The sequence below is a fragment of the Nerophis ophidion genome, linkage group LG26, assembly GCF_033978795.1.
Source record: "Nerophis ophidion isolate RoL-2023_Sa linkage group LG26, RoL_Noph_v1.0, whole genome shotgun sequence".
Classification (NCBI taxonomy): Eukaryota; Metazoa; Chordata; class Actinopteri; order Syngnathiformes; family Syngnathidae; genus Nerophis; species Nerophis ophidion.
The window spans coordinates 14,909,225-14,933,513 of record NC_084636.1 but is presented as its reverse complement, the minus strand read 5'-3'; the positions used below and the strand labels follow the sequence as shown (position 1 = coordinate 14,933,513).

Genomic DNA, 24,289 nt, shown 5'->3' with positions numbered 1-24,289 from the left:
TTCAAAGCTGCAACGTTACAAACTCTGTTGCCTTTTTGACCCTCTGACTGTTGTAATGATCTAAAGCAGAACAGGAGGACACTGCTACAGTACTGCTGTACATTCCCAACATAAGTTAATTGTATATGAAAAGTTAGATACTTCTGCAGCTCACCGCACACTAACATAGCAGGCCACTGCTTGTCACAGTGCTTTGGTGTGAAACACCACAAGCAGATGGGAAGTAAATTTAGGGGTTGCACGATTAATAGACAAGAGACTTTAATTAGTGCAATGTTGTTGTTTTTCCGCCAAGTGACAGACACAATTGTTGAGCCTCGCATTTGTCTCTCGATCTAAACAGGGAGAAATACCTCTCATTCTTTGCAACGCTCGCAGTACTTTTAGCATGTTTCTTTTACAGTATAAATTAACTGAACGCAGTGAGCACTCTTCAGTTATCCACAATCTTTGCCTTGACGGGCGCAGCAGAGCAAGGCAGCCAGCTTTAGACACACAAACAGAGAGAGCCTTGCGACTCGCCAGTAAGAAGTTCCGCAAAGCAACAAAAATTAGGAAGAGGCATATGTCCTGTTGTGGTAATATTTCAGCTTCAAATTGGATGGGCAATGTGAGCTCATCGACACTGACGAAGCAGCGAAAATGCCATGCTCTTGTGACTGCAACAAAAAAGACAACCCGACCAAGTTCTTCCAGCTGGGAAAAAAAATGGTCTTTTAAGATGTTCTATATATAGTTAAATGTTTGCTTACAGAAATTAGTTTGTTTTATATTTTTTTTAGTTAGGATAACAAATTTATTTACCTTCCAAACACAGTTCAATAGTAAACAATTCTACAATGTGACATACAAGTTACTTTGTTTACTTACATCCATCCATCCAGTTTCTACCGCTTATCCCTTCTGGTGTCTCAGGGGTGCTGGAGCCTATCTCAGCTACAATCGGCCGGAAGGTGGTGTACACCCTGGACAAGTCGCCATCTCATCGCAGGGCCTATATATTATGATTACATTACATTATAAACACTGTATAGTTTTTATTGGTTATTGCTTCACTTCCGAAAGTATGATGTAGACAAGCTCGGAGTCTTGTTTGCTTAAAGCCAAACATTTTTGAAAGTATATTATTTTGTTCTAATGTGTGGCATCTTGAGACAAGGATGAAAATTGACAGTCTACCATGTCTTCCTTCACTCTGTATTTTTGCAGTTTTATGCTTTAATATGTGTAAAATATAAAAATCGCAACTCAAATTGCAATCTTAATTTTGGAAAGAAATTTACGAATGACGTTTTTTCTCAAAATCGTCCAGCCCTAATGCAAATACTAGACACTAGTCCCAGAAAATCCAATCCAATGCCTCAGTCTGTGGTTGACAAAAAGCTGCATGGTACTTGCAGTCCCATTAAGCCAACACAATGAAGTGCCTTAATAGTAGAACCCCTTTAACACAGCCCACTTTTTTGCTCAGTCTTAATAACTACTGGGAATCTTTCACTATCGTTTTATCAACAAATAGTGTCACAGAAAACCAAAGAAAAAGCACCTATATAATTATTTATTTGCTGCGGACTGAAATGTCGAAGGTGTGAAATAAATGCTGATGTAATGCACCGTTTTGCCTTTTTCTCCTGAAAATGTGAGCGAGATTGTCAAAAGTGTGAAATAAATGCTGATGTAATGCACCGTTTTGCCTTTTTCTCCTGAAAATGTGAGAGAGATTGTCGGAGGGTGAACTGTGTCCTGCCATTGTGTTCCAGGTACTGAGAATCAGCGACCTGTAGCCCACGAATGTCTGGGCGAGGTGCTGCGCGTGTTGCGGCAGGTCATCAACACTTACCCCTTCCTGAACACTGTGGAGATCCTAACTGCTGCAGGAAAATTAATATCCAAAGTCAAAGGCCAGTGACCCAAAAAACATGTTTAATTTTATTGTTATTTTTTAATAGCCTGGCTTAGGCATGGTACATAGAACTTAACACTGGATACATGATTGTTGTGTACTTTTATCATACATGTACATAATATACCGCACCACAATTGGGGGTATCTTTTATGGTTGTGGTTATCTTAAAAGGGAAATGCACTTATTTTGGAATTTTGCCTATCATTCACAATCCTTATGTGAAACACGCACACATTTTTTTAATCAATTCTAATGTGTAAATAAATGCTAACAAAAGTCAGCTAACAATGGGAGCCGCTTTATTCCGCCTATAAAGCGCTCTAAAAAATATCCAAACTTCCATCTTCTATATACGCGCTGGAGGTATAAATTTAATGTAACAGGCACTTTTATAATAACATGTAATATTGACATATTTTGGTAATTTCAAGCATACAGCGGCGTATTAATTTCACAGTTGCTTTTCCATTTAACAATACAACTACTACTTATGGTAGACTTTGTGAGAGTCAACAATGACTAATTTTATGACTAAATTATGATCCAGAACCTTATATTTTGAGCCTGAATATGAGGATGATGAGCTGTAGGTTTTAAAAGATGAGTGACAAACAGTGAAAACACTAAACATTTAGCAGTACTGCTAATTGCTGAATAAGAAATACAACTATGAACACAATAAAACTCACTAACTGTATACAATGTGTGCCCTCAATAGAAGGCCGTCTGATGGGGTTTTCATGTCTTCCCGTTTATAATAATGAATCTAACACTTACGCAGGTTAAAAAAAAAAGCGCCTCAAACGAGCGTTGTCATTTTTACCATTTCGGGGTCTAAGTTGGATGTCAAAGTTGACCAACTTCTCGGTTTATGGCCACAACCTTCTACTACCCAGGTGAGAGGCATGATTTATAATTTTTCACCAACTCACAGGCGATGGTCCAGCACATTGGAAACAAAATGTCAATATGGCCGCAAAAGTTAGTTGCCTATCTGTGATCACGGCGCTACTAAAATGTTTTGTCTGTGTTTGTGCTCATAATAACAATATCGCTAATACTTCGTTTATATTTAGGTCACAAGATGTAAATCAAATATTGACGTTTTTTTCTTCTGTTTTTAGATAGTTTTACGGGCGGAATAGTGTACTATCATTAGCTACATTGTTAGCCACCTCGTACTATTACGGATTAGAAAGCTTTAAAAAAAAAATAATGTGATCTTGTCTTACATAAGGATTGTGAATGATAGGCAAAATTCATTATTTTTATTTAAATGTAAAGTTTTTTTTTTAATCTAGTCATTTATGTGATTGGATTTACATCTTATTTTATTTGTAGTGTGTTCCCTGATAAACACATTTGCAAAAATATATACTAAAACATCTGTTTTTTTCATGATACATTAGTACTATTTACGGTTGAACTTTTTTAGGCTTCCACTATGAGGCTTACAACGACTTGGACAAAAAAGACTTTGAGAAGGCAATTGAGACCATCGCAGTTGCTTTTAGCAGCAAGTAAGTCACTGTAATGTTGCTTAAATCTATGAACTGTTTCGTTATGTCCCTTCTTCATGATTTGTGTTCAATCTATAAATTGTGTGTGTGTGCGTGTGTGTGTGCGTGTGCGTGTGTGTGTGCGTGTGTGTGTGTGTGTGTGTGAGTGAGAGATTGAGACAGAAAACTGTGTAAATGGTGACACATTTGCATAAGTGTGAGAGCAGAAAACAGGAAGTGGTTTTCTTGTACGGTTAGACTCAAAATGAGAGGCGTTGGAGATGATCCGTCAAATATTCTTTATATTTGCACTTTAAGAGGAAAAACATAATTACATACAGCAAATTTGAGACAAACTGAATTAGTCTTACTTTTTCAGAAAGTTGTATTTGTGTTTGGGCAAAGGCAGTCACATGAGTTTATATGTAGTGTAACTGTCAAGAGTTGTAAGAGGAAGTGAGCTGTCACACAGTTGAAATGGCTGATGGGTCCGTTTCCTCATCTACTAAGCATTGTTTACAGTTAAATGATGTTTCCACTTTATGCTTCTGCCTTTTTATTACAATGGCTCTCTCTGAAAAATCTGATATTAAAAAAAACAAGTACATACCTCCACAAAGGCTGAAATATAGGGCTAGACTATTATAGGCAATTTGCTATGGTTTTAGACTGTTACCATATATGTAGGAGCTCTCTCTCCTCACATCATTACTTAAATACATACAATAAATGTAGTATGTGATTCTGTCTAGTGTCTCTGAGCTCCTGATGGGTGAGGTGGACAGCAGCACACTGCTGTCATTGCTGCCCACTGACAAAAGTCGGGTGAGCGTCTTTTCCATCTGCCTCTAAACATTTTTGTCCACTGTGAGTGTGTTCTTATCATTCATGACCATTGTTTGTTCTTTGCAGTCCATGGAGAACCTGTATGGCGCTTCAATCCAAGATAGTGGCCGGCTGGGAGGGAACTCTGAGGACATGGGTAGGCAACATTGCCTCTCGCTACTTTTATTTTATTTAATCATCAAAATGAAATTCAATATTTTATGTCAATAAAACAAAGACATCAACACTGCTTTCACATAATGCTAGAACTGGTGCATTGTTCTGCATACCTTTTTTATACATTTTCCTTTTGACCAGTAGTGCAAAAGTCGTCATGCTTCCTTCATGCAGGCAGCATCGAGGGAGTGGACAGAATCCTCCAGCGCAGCGAGGGTGGCGTTGACTCTGCTTTGCAGTATGCCAAAACCATTTCCAAATACATGAAGGATCTGATCAGTTATGTTGAAAAGAGAACCTCGCTGGGTATGTTACCAATGTCTGAAAAATTAAAAAGAGCTGTAGTAAATATGGAGCCTTAATTAAGATATAAAATAATCAGAATCCATCAAAAACAACAAATTTAAACAAAAATTAAAACAATTGATATTGTTATTTTAAATCTGTTTACTGATTGTTGACTTAATTGCATGGTTGTGAAAAGCGGCAAATTACGCCGAAATATTGACCACCTGGCAGCAACGGGACCTGTCAAAACAAATCTGCATACAAACTTCTTTCAGGTAACCTCGGCTAAAGATTCACAAACATTGAGTTTATACACTTTTTATCAGTTTGCTTAATTTTCAATTCAATTGCTGATTCATTTTGAAAAAATATGTTTATTTGGTTTTTAGTGGTTTAACAAATTACACTTAATAAAAGTGACTGGTTTGTATATTTCTAAATGGAAAACAAATGATACACGGATCATTTGGATCTTCTGATTTCACAGCACATAAACGGCATCCACTTTTAGGGTCGACTATTATAGAATATTTGTGTCTGGCCAGAAGAGTGACAAGTACCAAGTTAAAAAGAAAAAACTTAAGTTGCTGGAAAAAAGTCCAAAGTTACGTAAAAAGATCGTAATACAAGAACATTTTCCAACCCCGGGAAAGAAGAAAGTGCGAAAGGAGATTGCTGAGAAGAGGAAGTGGATGGATGAAATTCATTGAATTAAAGAGATAAATGAGCAAAAACATGACTGACCAAGCACAGCGCCAATTCAGCAAATCTAGTGCTAGTCTACTCTGCACCATACTAAAGCAAAATGAAAACGCCAGCCAATAATTTTTTAATATGTAAAAGGCAATCATGTATCCATGGTAATATGGAAAAGCTACTGATGTTTTACAGAGATACCGATCAAGTCTGCTCGCTGTAGTGGTTTGTTTTATTTTTCTAGTCTGCTCGCTGTAGTGGTTTGTTTTATTTTTCTATCCATTATCTCTAAAAGTGTCTTTCTTTTTAAAATGCATGTTTACATGTTGTTTTAAAGGGGTCAGGCCGAGCACCAATTTAAATGATTTCAGTTCAATTCAATGGGAGACGTTGATTTGAGCTACAAGTGTTTTGAGTTAAGATCTCCGTCAGAGAACCAATCACGCTCGTAAATTCAGGTACTACAGGTACAAATCTTAAAGATAAATTGCTCAATTCATAACTTAAATGAAATACAGAGACTAAAAATGTTCCAAAAGTCAAAATCCCAACACTCTTGCTCACTTTTAACCACATTAGTATTTGCAAAAAAGACAGTATTTAATCTGCTCTGCTCGCGAAAAATATTTGACCGTTTGACTGTGTACTAAATAAATATGACTCCAATTAAGAGTCCAAAAAGTCCTTTTGAAATGGCAGTAAGGGCGGGCCACGGCTTGAATGTTTAGAATGAGACCGGGCCAGGAAAGGGAGGGGGAATTGCGCTCAAGTCCAGCGCAGTGCACCCCTTGTTGAATTCAGAGTTTATCTCTTCCACCAGAGATGGAGTTCTCCAAAGGTCTTCAGAGATTATACCACTCCTGCAAGCACAACATAACACATGTGAGCCACTTAACGATGCAGTATGACATTTAAATTCCTGTGCAGTCAATAACTTAACATTACTGCTTGCTACCTCCAGCCCCACATGCCCCTCTTCTCCATCTACTCTCTGGCTCTGGAACAGGACCAAGAGCTCAGTTTGGGACTCCAGCAGGCCAGCACCACCCTGCACAACCAGACCTTCATTCAGGTCACTTCCGTTTGTTCTTAACACTTTGCGTGTGGTATTTGAAAAGCAGGTCTTTATTGTATGCATCCACCATCTTGTTTTTGTGCAGCTGCTGGTGCAGCGCAAGCAGGAGCACGAGAAAAGGCGGAAGGAAATCAAGGAGCACTGGATTCGAGCAAAGAGAAGGCTGGTTTGTCCTTTTAACACAATTTGTCTCTATGGAATAGACAACTCTCGAAATTGACGTGCATCTCTATTCAGATGGACTGTGAGTCCAACCTGCGGAAGGCCAAGCATGCTTACCTGGCCCGTTGTGAGGACTATCATGCGAAAGCGGCTGCCAGCCGAGCCGAGGAGGAGGGAACGGGAGCCACGGCCAAGTCGTTGGACAAAAAGAAGCGATTGGAGGAAGAAGCTCGCAATAAGGTACGGCCAAACCTGTGTTAGAGGCTAACCATCTATGGCCATCATTTGCCGATAGGAGCCACAGAATTCCAGATAGAAAAGTAATGTCAAAAGCTTTGTCTATATAGCGGGATCAATCAATCAATCAAAGTTTACTTATATAGTCCTTAATCACAAATGTCTCAAAGGGCTAACTTCCTTGGTTCAGATCTAACATCAGGGCAAGAAAAAACTCAACCCAAGGGAACAACATGAAACCCTGGAAGGGACTGCAGATGTGGGGACCCCCCCCATGGGTGACTGGTACAATGGATGCCGAGTGGATACGTTAATAATGGGAGTCCAGTACATAGTGGGGCCAGCGGGGATCCTCTTGCATGTAAACATGTCGGGGCACCAAGACGTTACTGACTGATGCATAAGTACAAGTCCACCCCGGGTCTCAACATTATAATGTGAAAGACCAGTCCTACCAGTCCTAGAGGGTCATCTTAGTCCTAGAGGGTCATCTTGAATGGAGTCTGATGCAAAGAAGAGTAGTCCTCGCGCTTCCTCTGTGGAGACTGATCCGCGGTCCTGTGATAACTTCTCCACGCAGGAGAGAGGGGCAGAGCAGATCAGCTGTTCTAAAAAGGGATCTATTTAACGGCTATTGTATACAAATTAGTTTTAAGATGGGACTTACCGAATTTTTCGGATTATAAATCGCTCTGGTGGCGCAGTGGTAGAGTGGCCACACGCAACCCGAGGGTACCTGGTTCAATCTCCCCCTAGTACCAACCTCGTCACGTCCGTTGTGTCCTGAGCAAGACACTTCACCCTTGCTCCTGATGGGTGCTGGTTAGCGCCTTGCATGGCAGCTCCCTCCATCAGTGTGTGAATGGGTAAATGTGGAAGTAGTGTCAAAGCGCTTTGAGTACCTTGAAAGTAGAAAAGCGCTATACAAGTACAACCCATTTATCATTTATTTATTTATACGTCGCACCGGCCGAAAATGCATAATAAAGAAGGAAAAAAACATATATACGTCGCCCTGGAGTATAAGTCGCATTTTCTGGGGGAAATTTATTTGATAAAATCCAACACCAAGAATAAACATTTGAATGGCAATTTAAAATAAATAAAAATAGTGGACAACAGGCTGAATAAGTGTACGTTATATGACACATAAATAACCAACTGAGAAGGTGCCTGGTATGTTAATGTAACATATGATGGTAAGAGTCATTCAAATAAGTATAACATACAGAACATGCTATACGTTTACCAAACAATCTGTCACTCCTAGTCGATAAATCCCATGAAATCTTCTTCCTCGATGTCGCTTCTAAACAACTCTGCCAACTCCAAAGGTATGTGCCGCTTTTTCTTGTCGTTTTCTGCTGCATATTTCACTACATCCAGCTTGTAATATGCAGTACATGATTTCCTTTTCTGTGCCATTTTTGTTCAGCCCTTCTCAGTTTTTATAAGTTACCGCCAACGATGAAATGATCCATTTTAATAGCTACGGCAGTAGCATATAGCAGTTAGCATTCCATGACCCGCAATGCACTTCTGCCATGACCCTACCCCGCCGAATTCCCTTTGGCTGACGTGTATGTGACGATTGCTGACGTTTTCTTCGTCTCTTCCGTGAATGAGATAAATAATATTATTTGATATTTTACGTTAACGTGTTAATTTCACATATAAATCGCTCCGGAGTATATGTCGCACCCCCGGCCAAACTATGAAAAAAACTGCGACTTATAGTCCGAAAAATATGGTAAATGCTTCTACTGAAGTAGTATCCCCAACTGTTACAAGTAGGGCATCACAGAGTACTGGAGCCCGAATAGAAATGGGATGCCATGGCTTAGTTGGTAAAGCAGCCGTGCAAGACACTTTACCCACCTGCTCCTTGTGCCATCCACCCTGGTTTAAGTGTAGCTTAAAGATGTGGGTAATTGGTTTCACTATGTTAAGCGCTTTGCGACTCTCGAGAAAAGCGCTATATAAATATAATTCACTTCACTTTATTTCTATGGTGGTCACCTGTTTAACATGGCCACTTATTTTGCATAATATGATAGCTTTTCTACTCCGTATAGCAGCCACTAATATCAAATTTTGCTATATGAATTTTGTGCATTTACCCATAATTTTGTAAGTTTTCTTGCATGACGGTCCAAGATCGGATAGAGCATTACACTTTGACAATCGCTTGCTACCATAAACATTTGCACTGGGTTATTACACCTAATTCAAGTGCCTGCGCCAAACAGCACTTTCCTTCTCTCTAAGCAGCAGGTATCTACTCTGTCCTTGTCCTATCCAGCCTTAAGGTGTAATTTGTCACAAAGCCTGGCCACTATTGGCTCTCCTTGGAGACCTGCTGAATGTTTAGCAGTAGCTATTGTTTATTCTTCTTCCAAAGGGGATTTATGAATATTTTCTTCTTTTTTTGGTTTATAAATGTTACAATGTTGGGCACTAATGTCAAAGTGCAAATTCATAAGGTTCATGCATTTGGCCGTGACCTTGAAGACAGTTTTGTATGCCTCTGAACTCTATGTTTTAGAGTTATTTTTAACAGTGGGTCATTTTTATCATCACACATTGACGGCTGTACATATGCGGTCATTCTCGGACATGCTGCATCAGCAAGCCTCTTCCCCCTCTGCAGAGCTGGCACAGCTGAGTTTGCTGCCTGGAGCTTCTGTGTCATTCCTTCTCTTTTCATGCACTCCCGTCTGCTCTGATGTCCATAAAATAAATACTTTGCTTTTATTTATTTTCATACATTTACACAAAAGTATATCCTTATCTTAAATGTATATTACAATCCTCATATGTCTGAAAGATTGTGTTATGTTTGTTTCATTTTTCTACAATGCAGGAACAGCAGCTTTCACCAACACACTAACTCTTTATTTACAACTTGGCACATCATCTCCGCTGAGTAAAATCATTTATACTTCTGGTTCCAATCTGCTGCTACAACTTCTGAGTAATGTAGTTACTCTACAACTGCTAAGTGTTTCCCTTTTTATGCAAATTAGGCGGGGAATTTTGCTGCCGATACACATTAGTGTTATTTGTCTAGTTGTGTTCTAGCTGGTATGTTCATTTAAGTTGAAGCTAAACTTGACCAACATGTACTTATTTAGGATAGCACATTTCTGTATTTCAGATATCAGATAGTTATTGAACGTTCAGATTCATGCCAACTAGCAGACAGACAGGAGATATAAAGATTTGACAGAAGAGAATAAAGGCCATTTTTGTTCTACAGTTTCCTGACCTCGCTCTTTGATCAAAGCATTCGGATTAGGTGTCCCAGCAAGTCCCCGTAAACGTTGCTATTTTAATACCCAATCACAAAGCTAGATAAAGCACCTGTAAATGTACCGTCCCAAAAAAAACAAAAAACAGCGCAAATTCAAAATGGCTGCCCACCTGTTTATAGTGACCACATTTTGTTTCGCTATAGATAGGTTTGACTGTACTTAACACTACCGAAACATACCACTGAGTGAATTTTCATTTGGTTTTAACAATACTGACATGGCTGAGTAGATTAGAAGGGTTTCTAGCAATGTAAAAATATCACGTTTAATTCCAGTTTTCTTTGTCCAAATTGATGATTGACTCTTAATGTGCCATCATCATATATTGATTTTGTCACATAAACAACTTTACCAAATTGTTGCCAAAATGGATTGTATGCGTGTTGTGTGTGTGTGTAGGCGGAGGAGGCAGAGGCAAGTTACAGAACGTGCATAGCCGACGCCACCACTCAGATGGGGGAGCTGGATGAGATCAAGGTCATCGTGCTGAAACAGCTGCAGGACATCATCAAACAGAGCGACCAGACTCTCCGTTCGGTCAGAATAAACACAAGCCCACACTTCTCCATGTTTTCATATGTAGATTTTTTTTTAACATTAACATGTCTTGTCTGTCTTTGCATTGCTGCTGGTGGATCATCTGCAATTGTGTTGTTCTGAATGTGCAATGACAATAAATACTATTCTATTTTTCTCTTGTTTTCCTGAACTCTCAATGTGACCAACAGGCAACCATCTCCTACTACCAGCTCATGCACATGCAGACAGTCGCCCTTCCCGTCTGTTACCAGACTCTCTGTGAGAGCAGCAAACTGTATGACCCTGGCCAGCAGTATGCTGCGCATGTCCGAGACCTGCAGCTACCTGACCAGCCCACCATTAGCTACACCTTTGAAGCTTACACCCCTTCCGGCATATCGCCGTAAGGAAGAACCTTCCATTATTTTTCATTTAGTTCTTTAAACATCGTGTCCTTTTTGTCTCAGTCATGGCCACAGACCACGGATTGACAGCTTCAACACGGAGCAGACTAGCCATTCAGACAGTCCCACCATCACTGTGGACGCCACCCACCGACAAGCAAGTTAGTAATGTAGCCTCTGGAATTACTGTTGTCGTGGTCAGTAATAACAATAATAAATTTAATTTGGAATATTGCTTTTCAGGGTACTCAAAGACGCTTTACAGGATAAAAATTTAAATATAAAACGGTTCAAAGTAATAATACGTAAGTCGTCAACCTTTCTGCTGCAGGGCCGGGTCACAAATCATGGAGTTCGACGGTGAGTGATGACAGCGTCGTTGAAGACGGCGGCCTGGAGTCTCCCACAGCCAGCACAAGTAATCTAATCACGTTGTCTTTAAAGTTTCTCAGCAAAAATGTTTACACCGCTTTCTTTCATTTTTGCTAGCCGACATCACTAAAATGGCTCGGACGTCATCCACTGGGACAGTTTCGTCTAATGATGATATAGATGACAAAGACAGGAATGTGGCTTCATTTGAGACACCAAGTAAGCTGTTCCAACAAGGGGGCCAAGTTTGTCTTATTGAAGGATGCGTCCCTTACGAAGTGTCCGATTCCTCCTCAGACATTAACGGCATGGACCCAGACGTAGTGGTTTCCAACAGACCTTTCCGCAACGTGGGCCTGTCCAAAGCCGCACAAACGCACCGCCTGAGGAAGCTGCGGACTCCTGCGAAGTGCCGTGAGTGTGACAGCTACGTGTACTTCCAGGGTGCCGAGTGCGAGGAGGTCAGGGGACACACTAGAAGCTTTTTGAGCGCCCTCAAATGATGCTGTTGCTCAGGTCAAGTCTCTTCCTCGTTTCCGCAGTGCTTCCTGGCGTGTCACAAACGCTGTTTGGAGACTCTGGCCATTCAGTGCGGACACAAAAAGCTGCGGGGCCGTCTGCAGCTCTTTGGCAAGGATTTTGCTGCGGTGGCCGGCTGCGCCAGCGACTGCATCCCCTTCATTATCACCAAGTGCGTCTCTGAGATAGAGAGACGGGCGCTGAAGATGAAGGTACGGCTGATTTGTAAAAAAGGGAGCTTCAGTCTTCACCATTCTACGTGTCCTCTCCTACCTACGCAGGGCATCTACAGGGTGAACGGAGTCAAGACCCGGGTGGAGAAGTTGTGCCAGGCCTTTGAGAACGGCAAGGAGCTGGTGGAGCTGTCGCAGTGTTCTCCACATGACATCAGCAACGTGCTCAAGCTTTACCTGCGACAGGTACTCTCCCCTTCATTTACTGGTGCCGTGTGAAAGAACAGACCTTATTAGCAGTGACATAGGAAAGTGTAATAACTTGATGCAGATCCACTTGATGAACAACTTCCTGTTTCCTCTGTTATGTCCTCCATCTTTGTCTGGCTTTTATTTATGTATTTCCTGTAGGGATGTCCCCATTATATATTTGGCTTCTGATTCTGAGCCCATTTTTTTTGGCATTTGATCCGATTTCGAGTCCCATACTGAAAATGTTTTATGGTGAGTAATTAAAGTAAACACAAAACATTAAAAAAAAAAAAAAACATATCTTATAACATTTATAATTTGTTAGTGTTGTTGTAAATCAGATGATGTATTAACTTTGTGGTATTGAATTCTACAGAAATGTATTTTTGAAAAAAATAAAACAAACAATAAAAAAGCAAACACTAGTAATGCCTCCCATTTAAATAATCTGGGGTTTGCCCTTGAAGGCTTCCTGTATCCAGAAAGTTACTCCCTGAGTTTGTAAACAATAACAATCCCCCCCCCGCCCCAAAAAAGGATTTTGTAATAAGAACAAAAATAATAAGTGAAGTGAAATGAATTATATTTATATAGCGCCTTTCTCTAGTGACTCAAAGCGCTTTACATAGTGAAAGCCAATATCTACAATAAAAATAAATGATCAGCAATAGGTGGACCGCTTTCATGTATGCTCTACTGGAGCAGCCTTGCGCTTATTTTGCTAATTAAACGAATCATCAAACCAACAAAATAGGAATCAATGCTCTTTACTAATTGAATCAATCGATTTAGTCAATAAATGATTGCAGCTCTAACTAGGAAACAGCTGTGGTCAAGACCAGCTGGGCTCAGCAGTAAATCAGCAGATCACTGATCAGTTAAAGGCAATTATCGGCTCTGGTTCCATGATCGGGATCAGGACATCTCTAATTTCCTGTTTATGTGACTCCCAGTTGCCAGAGCCCATCCTGCCTTTCCTCATCTACAACAGTCTGGTGGGTTTGGCCAAGGAGAGCATCCAGGGTGAGGCAGACCCCGCAGAGTCCAGTGGTGACTTGCCAGTAGTGAGCAGAGGGTCCCAGCTGGTGGATCTGGGCCCAGATACAGAGCCAGAGACTCTGGTGCTAGTGGAGAAACTGAGGGAGCTTCTGAAGGAGCTTCCCAAGGCCAACATGGCGACTCTGCGATACCTCATTCGCCATCTTCGACGGTCAGCAAGACAACATGGCGTTTTTTTGTATTCAATGCTCTCTATCTGACCCCTTTCATCTGTCTGTCTTTTAGGATCGCAGAGTTAGAGGAGGAGAACAAAATGTGTGCCAGCAACTTGGGGATCGTGTTTGGCCCCTCCTTGATGCGCCCGCGTCCCACCGGGGCCACCATATCGCTTTCCTCTCTGGTGGACTACCCCCACCAGGCCCGCATTGTGGAGGCCCTCATTGTCTTCTACTTCTCCATCTTCCAGTCGAAAAGCTCTCAGAGCTTTGAAACCTACCGCTCCGTTTCTACATCTTCTCACCTGGTAAGCTTCAACTTACCCTATTTTGTCATTTACTGTTTTTTCCGGACCATAAGGCGCACTGGATTATAAGGCGCACTGCCAAAGAATCGTCTATTTTCTATATTTTTTCATATATATGGTGCACTTAATTATAGGGTGCATTAAAGGAGTCATAGTATTTTTTTTTTTAATGGAAAACACTTCCTTGTGGTCTACATAACATGTAATGGTGGTTCTTTAGTCAAAATGTTGCATAGATTGTTTTACAGATCATCTTCAAGCCGCTTTCTGACAGTCTGGGCGGTCTTATTTACGTGGCTCCCCTTCGACAATGTCTTCTTCCCGTCATCTTTTGTTGTAGCGGTGTAGCATGCAAGGACGGTAGTGGAAGAAGTGTCAAAAGATGGAGCTAACTGTTTTAATGACATTCAGACTTTACCCAAATCAATCACGGAGCAGCATCTCATTCGGAAACACCACCACCACCACCGGAAATGTGTCCTGTGAAAAACCTTCCGACTGGAACTCTAATAACTAAAGTTCCTTGGGTGAATAATGTAAACTCACTACACCAGTATGTTTTAGCGCTTTCTTGGCGAGTTTACTGACATATAAGTAAGAACTCTACACTACTTTATATAGAAATGGCAACAGCGGAGGATAAATGTCCCATAACAAGAAGATAGTGGAAAAAGAAGAAGCTTATTGACTACGTTGTCTGCACAGACTACAACTTACCAAAGTCGTTGTAAAACATTGTGATAGATTTTTGAGCGTCGTGTGTAATGTTCTATATTTTCAATTGAAAATATAAAATGGTGGTGGTGTTTACTTGAGTCCTATTGCAGTCTACACATATCTCTAATGTCTGGCTGCCATCTACTGCTCATACTTATTACACCATGTACCAAATAAAACTGCTTTGAGGTTGTAAGCAAAACCAAAAAAATGTTTTAAGAAAAAAAATAATTTTAAGTGCGCGCGCCTTATAGTCCGGAACCTACGGTACTATATTTACTCAAGTGCAGAGAGTACCACGATGACTCATTTATGTGTGTGGATCGATTTTTATGTTTAAAAAAATCCTTTTACAGAACTGTAGAGTACTGTGTCTTTTAGGGGGTCAGTGTTATTTGTAAAATATTTGTGGTAGTATAATATGATGGAGCGATGTAAAAATATTTTGGTTTCAAAATGCTAGCAATAACGTGATGTACCAAACATGAACCGGGAGTACTCCTGTCAGTGTTTTTTTCTGGCACTATTGAGCGTACCGGTCTGACAAGTTAACCAAGTCCCCCATGATCCCCTGTGCAGGAAGCAGAGTGAGAGCAGAGCGAAAAACTTTCAAAAAATGGAACCTCTTGCGAAGTTTGAATCCGAAGTATGAACGTATGTTGGTTTAGTGGTAAACAAAAATGGAGAAAAGACTGCGGTCATCTACAAGTGGGGAGTACAAGCAGTGTGAGAAGTCACGCAGAAAAGATTGATGTAAAACCAAGAAGCAAGTGAGGCCTAACATTTAATTTGTGAGGCATATCAACCAAACACCTCTTTTTTTTTTATTCATTCCTATATCAATATTACTTTCATAAATAGTCATAGAACATTAACTTTTTTTAATTGCAGTAAATGTGTTGATCCTTAACATTTCAGACACTTAATTTTCCACACTAAAGCATTTTTACAAAGTCATCTTTTTGACCAAACTGCAATCTTATCCAGGTGTAGCCATATTGTACAATGAGATGTTTGTTACATTCCTGGTATTGTTTTATTTAATTTTAACATTAAATAAAATAAGTTGACTGTTTACTAGGGGCAAGTACGGTAAATACATGCTATTTAACTATAGTAAACCAAAGCAATATTTTCATTAATCAATATTACAGTTCATTGAACTATAAAAGTGTCAGTTAAATGCAATGTTTATTAAGGTTAATGTTTATTAAGGTTACAAATGCATGTTTTTTTTTAAATAATTTAGTTTACTAAACCGCAGAGATGATGAGGCACTTATTAGGAGTAATATGTTTATTAGTTGGGTGACAGCTGTAATTTTTCCAAAGCAGGCTCAGGTTAGCAAAGACATGACGAGTGGCTGTGCCAACGGCAAAGAGGACGGAGGCCGACTGAGGAAGAGCAAATCTGAGTCCGACAAAATGGATGAAGGTAAGTTTTTCCCCAAGCTTATGTTGTTGTAAATAACCTTAATTCCTAGGATTCATTGCTAACATAAAACTGGTTGCTTACCGAGCTAGTCATTACCGCTCTCATCAATTTATAATATAATGCTATTACTTATAGCAACTTTGTGAAGTTTTTAATCTACTTGTTCAGTTTTATTCACCAATTCCTCAGTGTCCACCCTGAGACCGGTAGGTTAAGAGTTCAAACCCTGGCCGACTATAAAAATTGAGACCTGTTACATCCCTGCTTGGCACTCAGTATCAAGGGTTGGAATTGGCGGTTAAATCACCAAAAATGATTCCCAGGCGTGGCAACGCTGCTGCCCACTGTTCCCCTCAGCTCCCAGGGGGTGAACAAGGGGATGGGTCAAATGCAGAGGACAAATTTCACCACACTTTGTGTGTGTGTGTGACAATCATTGGTACTTTAACTTAATAACAAGAAAGAGTGATTGCCTTAATTAAAGATTATTGACATGTGAATGAACACTTGTGTGCGGTCTAAAGATTCTGGAGACAATTGGAAAAAAGTCATTTTAATGGCCGGAGCCATGACGGGACTGAGTCTGCAGTCCCACATTAACGCCACGCAGGTGTGTCCTCAGGGTCCAGTGAGCAGCTTCCCGACTCTGACTCTGAGCTGGACGACAGCGCTCCAAGAGGACCAAGTGAGCAAGAAGACCAACTGAGCAACAGAGACAGCTTAGACCTTTCCAGCCCTACTGATCCAGAGCAAGAGGCGGACTTCAGCCACCCAGACCACGTGCAGCCCCCGCAGTTGCCGCAGGGCGGGCCCCCAGAGGAGGACACGGGGGTCGTCAAGGGGGATCTGTGCTCCTCGCTCGCCGGGCTGAACATGAACCAGTCCAACAATTACTACTACTGCTCACCGCTCTCTGGACGCTCAAGAATCTTACTGGCTCGCTTGTGCGGGAAGAAATTACCGCTGACAAAATACCGAGCCAGTGAGCCTGAATTTGTGTGATCGATTACAAATGTCGAGATTGTTCAAATATTCTCTTTAATCTTCTGCAGCTTTTATCATCTAAAATGTTTTTAATGCAATCTTGCTGTGTAAGCCAGAATTACATTGGCTCATATTTTCACGCCTTAAATTGCTGCTGGTTTTATTTCAGCACTTTGTTTCCCCTTCCAATTCATGTTTCACTCTTATACATGTGTTGTCTGTTTTAATAAAACGATATATTTATTTTTGTTTTTAATTGTTTATTTGCAAAACATAACAAAAATGAAATACACAAACATAGAATTTATTGGTGAGTGGAATATGTTTTCTTCTCTACTGCTCCTCCAAAATGATTGCGGCGATCTCAAGCATTACCTGAGAAGTTAGGTATGAACATTTTACTGTTTAAGCGTCTTCTAACAGAAACATTAGGATGAACTGTGCCACTTTTTGTCCACAGAACTCTGACCTGTCACTGCACCAGTCTGTAGGTGATGTACCTTCCAGCAGTTTCACTCGGCCTGATGATCTTCACAACCTGGAGAAAATTTTACATTATTTACTTCTTAAAAGGTTTGCTTTTTCAATGTAATGTAGATTACAAAAACCATTAATAGCTGCAAGTTCCAACCTACTCAGAAGTGAAAAATGTGTAAAAAATAAAAGTAAAATACCATTCATCGCTTTTAACAAATGTTGATTACCAAATTTTTTATGGACTGTTTGGCAGACTAGTCGGTAATTATGTAATGGTGCATACAGGGAGGAAAAAAAAAGCTGATTTTGTAACAGGAACTGAAAGCAAAGCGAAATACATTCACTCTTCTTGCCGTGGAAATCTAAAAGGGCTTTTGTGAAAAGTCCTAAGATATAAAGTGAAAAAAAGTTCTCGAAACAAAAAAAAAAAATCTTTCGAATGGAGCCAAGTGAAACACTATTTGACTTTGCATTGATTGCAGTGACATGCTAAATAATGTTGGAACTAAACATTGGGGGACAACAGGTAAATAGCTTGAATCTAACTAAACATTGAGGCAAAACACTACATTCCCACTATTAAAGGGGACCATTGTGCACAACCAACCTTTATTACCTATGGTTGCACTTTTTTTGATTTTGAATCAAACTTTGAAGGCATTGTGGAGATATTTATAAAACAATCTTGCCTTCTTTCATACTTTCTCTGAAGAAGCCGTGTGGAATTTGCTATGTTATTCCCCACTGGTGATGTTAGCGGATATACCCATATATGGTCAGTTTTACCCGAATAGCTTTGCCCGAGTCCGCCATTGTAGTCTGACACTGTAATCAATAAAATCCTTATTTTTCTCTAAGATCTTATGGGGCAGACTGACTTGTACCTACAAAGTAGGGTTTAGTTCTAACATGTCTGTCAGTAGACTCGTTATGAAAGCACTAAAAACTACATCATGGATTAAGGTGAGAAGACTCATTTGAAGTGGAGGCACATAAGACAAAACGGCGCATTCTAAAGAGACGGTTCAGAAAGCAGCTTGAAGATTGGCTTTTAAACAACTATGCAGAATTTTGACCGAAGAACCATCATTACGTGTTATGTAGACAAAAAACTGTTTTTAATTTAGAAAAATCTCTTATGATCCCTTTGAGGCAACTGTAGAAGCTGAATTATAGATGACTGCAAAATAGTGATGGGATGGATGACCAGATTTTAAACAGCCGTTGCAAAGACTGGTTCATCATTTTTATTTTCTTGTTTAAGAAGTGACTCTTTTTGAACAATGAAACAACTGGTGGCAGTAATAACATTTGGATCAGAATAATTCAAAATGACACATCCCAGCATTATATTACATGGATATACTATATTATATAATCCATCCATCCATCCATCCATTTTCTACCGCTTCACTTTGGGGGCGCTGGTGCCTATCTCCGCTACAATCGTCTTTATATATTGTTTGCGAATGTCAAAGCTGTACTGCAAAAAGCAACACTCATATTGTGTTCAAAGCAAATTGCTTGTTAAAACAGTAACAAAGGCATAAGCAAAGATTGCATGGCTTCCATAAAAAAATATGTACATCTGCACAAATAAATTCCAACATTTCCTGTCATGGCCCCAACCAGAAATGTTATGCCTCCAAACTATTCTACTTCAACGCATTGTAAGTGTGAAAGGAATGTGGGCCACCAATTCGCCTAAAAAGTCTACTTTGGTAATAACGTTGGTAAAATCTTATATCTTGTGGGGGGAAAAACAACAGTATTTAAGTGTGTCACGTTCAGCTGTTTTTTCATTATAACTGCCTTGCTCTTTAACCCTGTGAAATACTCCCTCTTCTCAGCTGAACGGAAATATACAGAAGCTATTGAATGCTTGCCCCAAGTGTTGTGGCAATTCATCGATTAGAGATGCGCTTATGAAATTATCTTACAAATTAATACAAAATATTCAAGTTGACTTTGCTGAAATATTGTTTATGTCAGCCCATGCACCACAAGCCACATAATTCCAGGCTAAACTGATGGTTAATTGGAGGTAGCAAAGACAAAAAAACATGTTTGCAAAAATACATATATGCAAGCTGGTACTTTCTGAAATACTTTTGTTTATCATTGCTTTAGAATTTAAGTTTTTTGTAGATAAAACATTCTTTGATTTCAACGGGTTTGCGTACTGCTCCCTATCTTTAAGATAAGTTTGAGTTCAAAAATACACATTTTTACCCTGTGAAATATGTTGGCTATAAAGTGCGTGTGTCATCTTGGCTTTGGTACCTGTCCTCTTTTTAGACCAAAGTAGCGAGCCACGGGGTCCCCAGCCTGGATCCTCGGCAACTGACTCTCCTTCAGTTTACTGAGGTAAGCGTGTTAAGGCACATTGTTCAAATTCAAAAGGCTAAACGTAGCTTGGTGCTGTTTAGCTTGAAAACATGCTCTCTTGCTGTGTGTAAGGATACTATCTTGCCAGAAGTTCTGTTACTTCCTCTTTTGTCATCACAGTATGTTCTGGCACAAGCTGAAAGACAAAAAAAAGGTTCAGTTTTATAGTTTCTCTCATCTGAAGCATTAAAGGCCTACTGAAACCCACTACTACCGACCACGCAGTCTGATAGTTTATATATCAATGATGAAATATTAACATTGCAACACATGCCAATACGGCCTTTTTAGTTTACTAAATTGCAATTTTACATTCCCCAAGAGTTTCTTGTTGAAAACGTCGCGGAATGATGACGCGTACGCGTGACTTCACGGACTGTAAGGAAATATTAGCGCTGCACCACACACGGCTAAAAGTCGTCTCTGTTCATGGCGTAATTACACAGTATTTTGGACATCTGTGTTGCTGAATCTTTTGCAATTTGTTCATTTAATAATGGAGACGATAAAGAACAATGCTGTTGGTGGAAAGCGGCGGATTGCAGCTGTCTTTAGCACCAAGACACAGCCGGTGTTTCTTTGTTTTTAACACACAGCGGTATAGCGAACATGTTTTCTCTACGTCAACCAGCATGTTTATATATCTTACCGGAGAAATCAGTGGATTATTTGTCGTCCTGCAGCAGCTGTTTAAAAGGCAGGTGTGAGCTTGGCTCCTTGGCTTCTCTCTGAGACACTGCGTGTTCACCGCAGCCATCCGACCTCGAGGTATGTCTTTACAATCTTAAAAATTTCACTAAAACACTAAGCAGATAAGGGATCTTCCAGAATGATCCTAGTAATTGTGTCTGATTGCATCTGACACGCTCACACTGCCACCGCCCGGAGATGTCACTTAATTTTTTCTAGTCCTTCACTATCAATATTCTCATTCACAAATCTTGAAAAGTCACCCGCTAGAGAATAAAGAGTGCTTGAAACTCTGCATGTCAAGATCTCCGGCCGGTGCCACACTCACAAAATGCCGAAACAACCAGCACTGACCCAATTGAGCCTGGCATCTTCCATTTCCAGATCGCCATATGAAAAAAACAGTGTACAACAGAAGGAGATAACATTCGCAGTAAACTACCACATGGCGAAGGACACACTATTTGATTTCCTATTATGGAGCTCATTTTTATGTGACAGTTGTTGAAATATTTTGTATGGCATCATGCACAAAAGTGCACTTTTTTGTCTTAAACTATTGTAGTGGCGTTCTGTACAAAAATTACACTTTAATTTAGTGTTGTTTTGATATGACATCTTAGTGACATCATGCACAAAAGTGCACTAATAGCCTGTTTTAAAATGTGTCTGACAATCTTGCATTTTCTGTTTTGAAATGACATGAATGTTTGTGCCACTGCTAAATAACTGTTTAATAAATACAGTTTTGGTCAATTGACTTAGTTGTGATTTCCCTCTCTGCATGAAAGTTTAAAATGAGCATATATTAATTTAATGTAGACACATAGAATCATCACACTGCTGTGATTATATGCATCAGGAGTTAATTCAAGACTAAGGCAAAAATATTGAGATATATATTGTGACATGGCCTAAAAATATTGAGATATCAATAAAAGGTCATATCGCCCAGCCCTATAAGCAGGTTATCCCACAAACATTATTGTATTGACAGTCACTCTGTTGTTGTTTACCTCGTGTTCCGTGATGTTGATGAGCAACTCCTGCTGTAGAAACTGTTCCAGTATGTATTTAGGTGCCATGTCCACTAAAGACTTAACGGGAGAATAGAATTATTAGCATACATTTAGGAATACAAATACATTTTCACTGAACTACAGACCTGTTTGGCAGATGGCGTCATGCCCATCTGAACGACTATGATGGCTCTAGTGATGTTCTCCTCCTGCATCTTCTGACAGTACATCTTAATCGTCTTGATCCCCACCTTGGGCTCCTCTGGGAAAACAAAAACAAGAATATCACCCGAACTCTCTGCAGTTGAGTAATCATTGCTTTCTAAAGGCCTACTGAAACCCACTACGCAGTCTGATAGTTTATATATCAATGATGAAATATTAACATTGCAACACATGCCAATACGGCCGGTTTAGTTTACTAAATTGCAATTTCAAATTTCCCGTGAAGTATCCTGTATGATGACGCGTGCGCGTGAGACCTCAGGTTGTAGCGGACATTTTATCCCAGCACCACTCACGGCTAAAAGTAGTCCGATTCAATCGCATAATTACACAGTATTCTGGACATCTGTGTTGCTGAATCTTTTGCAATTTGTTCAACTAATAATGGAGAAGTCAAAGTAGAAAGATGGAGGTGGGAGGCTTTTAGCCTTTAGCCACACAAACACAGCCGGTGTTTCCTTGTTTAAAATTCCGGAAGGTGAAGCTTTACTATGGATCAGAGCGGTCAAGCGAACATGGATCCCGACCACATGTCAACCGGCAGGTTTCGGTAAGAAAATTGTGGTAATAAGTTGGCTCTTACCGGCGACATCAGCAGAGTTTGCGACCTGGTGCAGCCGCGTGGCTTCCCTCAGAGACACTGGCGCTCACCCCACCCGTGGCCACACCCCTCCGACTTTCAGGTACTATATAATCTCACTAAAACACTATAGGCAGATAAGGGATTTTCCAGAATTATCCTAGTGAATGTGTCTAATAACATCTGAATCGCTCTCACTGCCCTTGCCTTTATTTTTTTTTTTATTAAACTTTTTTTTTCTAGTCCTTCACTCTCATCCTCATCCACAAATCTTTCATCCTTGCTCAAATTAATAGGGAAATCGTCGCTTTCTCAGTCCGAATCGCTCTAGCTGCTGGTGGCTATGATTGTAAACAATGTGAGGATGTGAGGAGCCCTACAACCCGTGACGTCACGCGCGCATCGTCTGCTACTTCCGGTACAGGCAAGGCTTTTTTATTAGCGACCAAAAGTTGCGAACTTAATCGTCGACGTTCTCTACTAAATCCTTTCAGCAAAAATATGGCACATATGACACATAGAATGGACCTGCTATCCCCGTTTAAATAAGAAAATCTCATTTCAGTAGGCCTTTAGCTTTCTTATGTTCCTACCAGGGAAAAACACAGACATCTGGTCAGTGGGGTCATCATTGTGCGCCACCAGCACGTTGAGGTCTGTGCGTCGGGGTTGATCTCCAAACTTCATCTTGAACTCCTCCAGGGTCTGATCCAACTCTTCCTGCGACACCAAGTAGCCTCGATCGTGGCACAGCTGAGAAGATGAAACACACAGAGCCATGCGTCATTGTAAATGTAGCCACATGATGAAGTTCATTGATTGATTTGAGACTCTTATTAGTATATTACACAGTACAGTACATATTCCGTACAATTGACCACTAAATGGTAACACCCGAATACGTTTTTCAACTTGTTTAAGTCGGTTAATCAATTCATGGTAATAGGCTTCACGGTGGCAAAGGGGTTAGTGCGTCTACCTCACAATACGAAGGTCCTGAGTAGTCAGGGTTCAATCCCGGGCTCGGGATCTTTCTGTGTGGGGTTTGCATGTCCTCCCCGTGACTGCTTGGGTTCTCTCCCAACTCCAAAGACATGCACCTGGGGATACGTTGATTGGCAACACTAAATTGGCCATAGTGTGTGAATGTGAGTGTGAATGTTGTCTGTCTATCTTTGTTAGCCTTTGATAAGATAGCGACTTGTCCAGGGTGTACGCCGCCTTCCGCCCGATTGTAGCTGAGATAGGCACAAACGCCCCCCGTGAACCCAGAAGGAAATAAGCGGTAGAAACTGATGGATGGATGGATAGGCGCCAGCACCCCCCGCGACCCCAAAGGGGAATAAGCGGTAGGAATGGATGGATGGATGAAGTAGGCTACACATAACGTACTAAACAGGTCTTATTTATGCGGAGGATGAAATAAATATAAAAACTACATAGGAAACACATCCACTGGAGACATAAAGTATATTATTAGCGACAGAACCAACTAGAAGGCAACTAGCAACACTAAGCTAATACGTTAGTTTTAAAACCAATCACCTGCATGATGGTCTTGCGAATCTTCCAAAGTCTGTATGTTTCCTCTTCGTCATCCATGCTTCCTTTAGTACGCAATATTTAACCAAAGTATTGAAGTACTGAGAAATATTTTGTAATGTTTAATCATTAAACGGGCAACTTCTACTACTACGCATGTTACGCGGCAGCTTACAGGCGCGTGTTTGTGACGTCAGAACAACGACCAAATTTAAAAAGTAAAAATAGTAAAATAATAATTACAAAAAAATAAGCACGGTATTTTAAACAAAATATCAGCCAAAAAAATTACA

General features: G+C 40.3%; 2 protein-coding genes across 8 annotated transcripts in view; one reads left to right on the top strand and one right to left on the bottom strand.

Annotated features, from left to right (window-relative positions):
• The window catches only part of arhgap45b (Rho GTPase activating protein 45b), a 35,515-nt gene extending 18,197 nt beyond the window's left edge, over nucleotides 1-17,318 (top strand). For 4 of the 7 annotated variants that reach the window (XM_061888388.1, XM_061888385.1, XM_061888392.1 and 1 more), the window contains exons 4-24: nucleotides 1,761-1,901; nucleotides 3,342-3,426; nucleotides 4,158-4,230; nucleotides 4,318-4,387; nucleotides 4,582-4,713; nucleotides 6,212-6,273; nucleotides 6,353-6,463; nucleotides 6,552-6,632; nucleotides 6,704-6,868; nucleotides 10,579-10,716; nucleotides 10,908-11,101; nucleotides 11,166-11,263; nucleotides 11,434-11,520; nucleotides 11,592-11,693; nucleotides 11,772-11,935; nucleotides 12,017-12,205; nucleotides 12,275-12,412; nucleotides 13,372-13,628; nucleotides 13,703-13,940; nucleotides 15,989-16,091; nucleotides 16,702-17,318. In XM_061888388.1, the coding sequence (XP_061744372.1) occupies nucleotides 1,761-1,901; nucleotides 3,342-3,426; nucleotides 4,158-4,230; nucleotides 4,318-4,387; nucleotides 4,582-4,713; nucleotides 6,212-6,273; nucleotides 6,353-6,463; nucleotides 6,552-6,632; nucleotides 6,704-6,868; nucleotides 10,579-10,716; nucleotides 10,908-11,101; nucleotides 11,166-11,263; nucleotides 11,434-11,520; nucleotides 11,592-11,693; nucleotides 11,772-11,935; nucleotides 12,017-12,205; nucleotides 12,275-12,412; nucleotides 13,372-13,628; nucleotides 13,703-13,940; nucleotides 15,989-16,091; nucleotides 16,702-17,093 (3,020 nt within the window). In that variant the 3' untranslated portion in view covers nucleotides 17,094-17,318. The remainder of the gene's footprint in view (nucleotides 1-1,760; nucleotides 1,902-3,341; nucleotides 3,427-4,157; nucleotides 4,231-4,317; nucleotides 4,388-4,581; nucleotides 4,714-6,211; nucleotides 6,274-6,352; nucleotides 6,464-6,551; nucleotides 6,633-6,703; nucleotides 6,869-10,578; nucleotides 10,717-10,907; nucleotides 11,102-11,165; nucleotides 11,264-11,433; nucleotides 11,521-11,591; nucleotides 11,694-11,771; nucleotides 11,936-12,016; nucleotides 12,206-12,274; nucleotides 12,413-13,371; nucleotides 13,629-13,702; nucleotides 13,941-15,988; nucleotides 16,092-16,701) is intronic. The other 3 variants (XM_061888389.1, XM_061888387.1, XM_061888386.1) reach the window with 3 other exon arrangements.
• polr2eb (RNA polymerase II, I and III subunit E, b) lies at nucleotides 17,315-24,197 on the bottom strand. Its single transcript, XM_061888396.1, has 8 exons — nucleotides 24,000-24,197; nucleotides 23,048-23,207; nucleotides 21,796-21,911; nucleotides 21,647-21,727; nucleotides 20,018-20,076; nucleotides 19,836-19,914; nucleotides 17,545-17,613; nucleotides 17,315-17,450 (listed from the first exon to the last, which is right to left on the bottom strand). Exons 1-7 carry the CDS (start codon nucleotides 24,054-24,056, stop codon nucleotides 17,548-17,550), a joined length of 618 nt encoding a protein of 205 aa, XP_061744380.1. The 5' UTR covers nucleotides 24,057-24,197; the 3' UTR covers nucleotides 17,315-17,450; nucleotides 17,545-17,547.
• Between the last annotated feature and the right edge of the window lie 92 nt (nucleotides 24,198-24,289).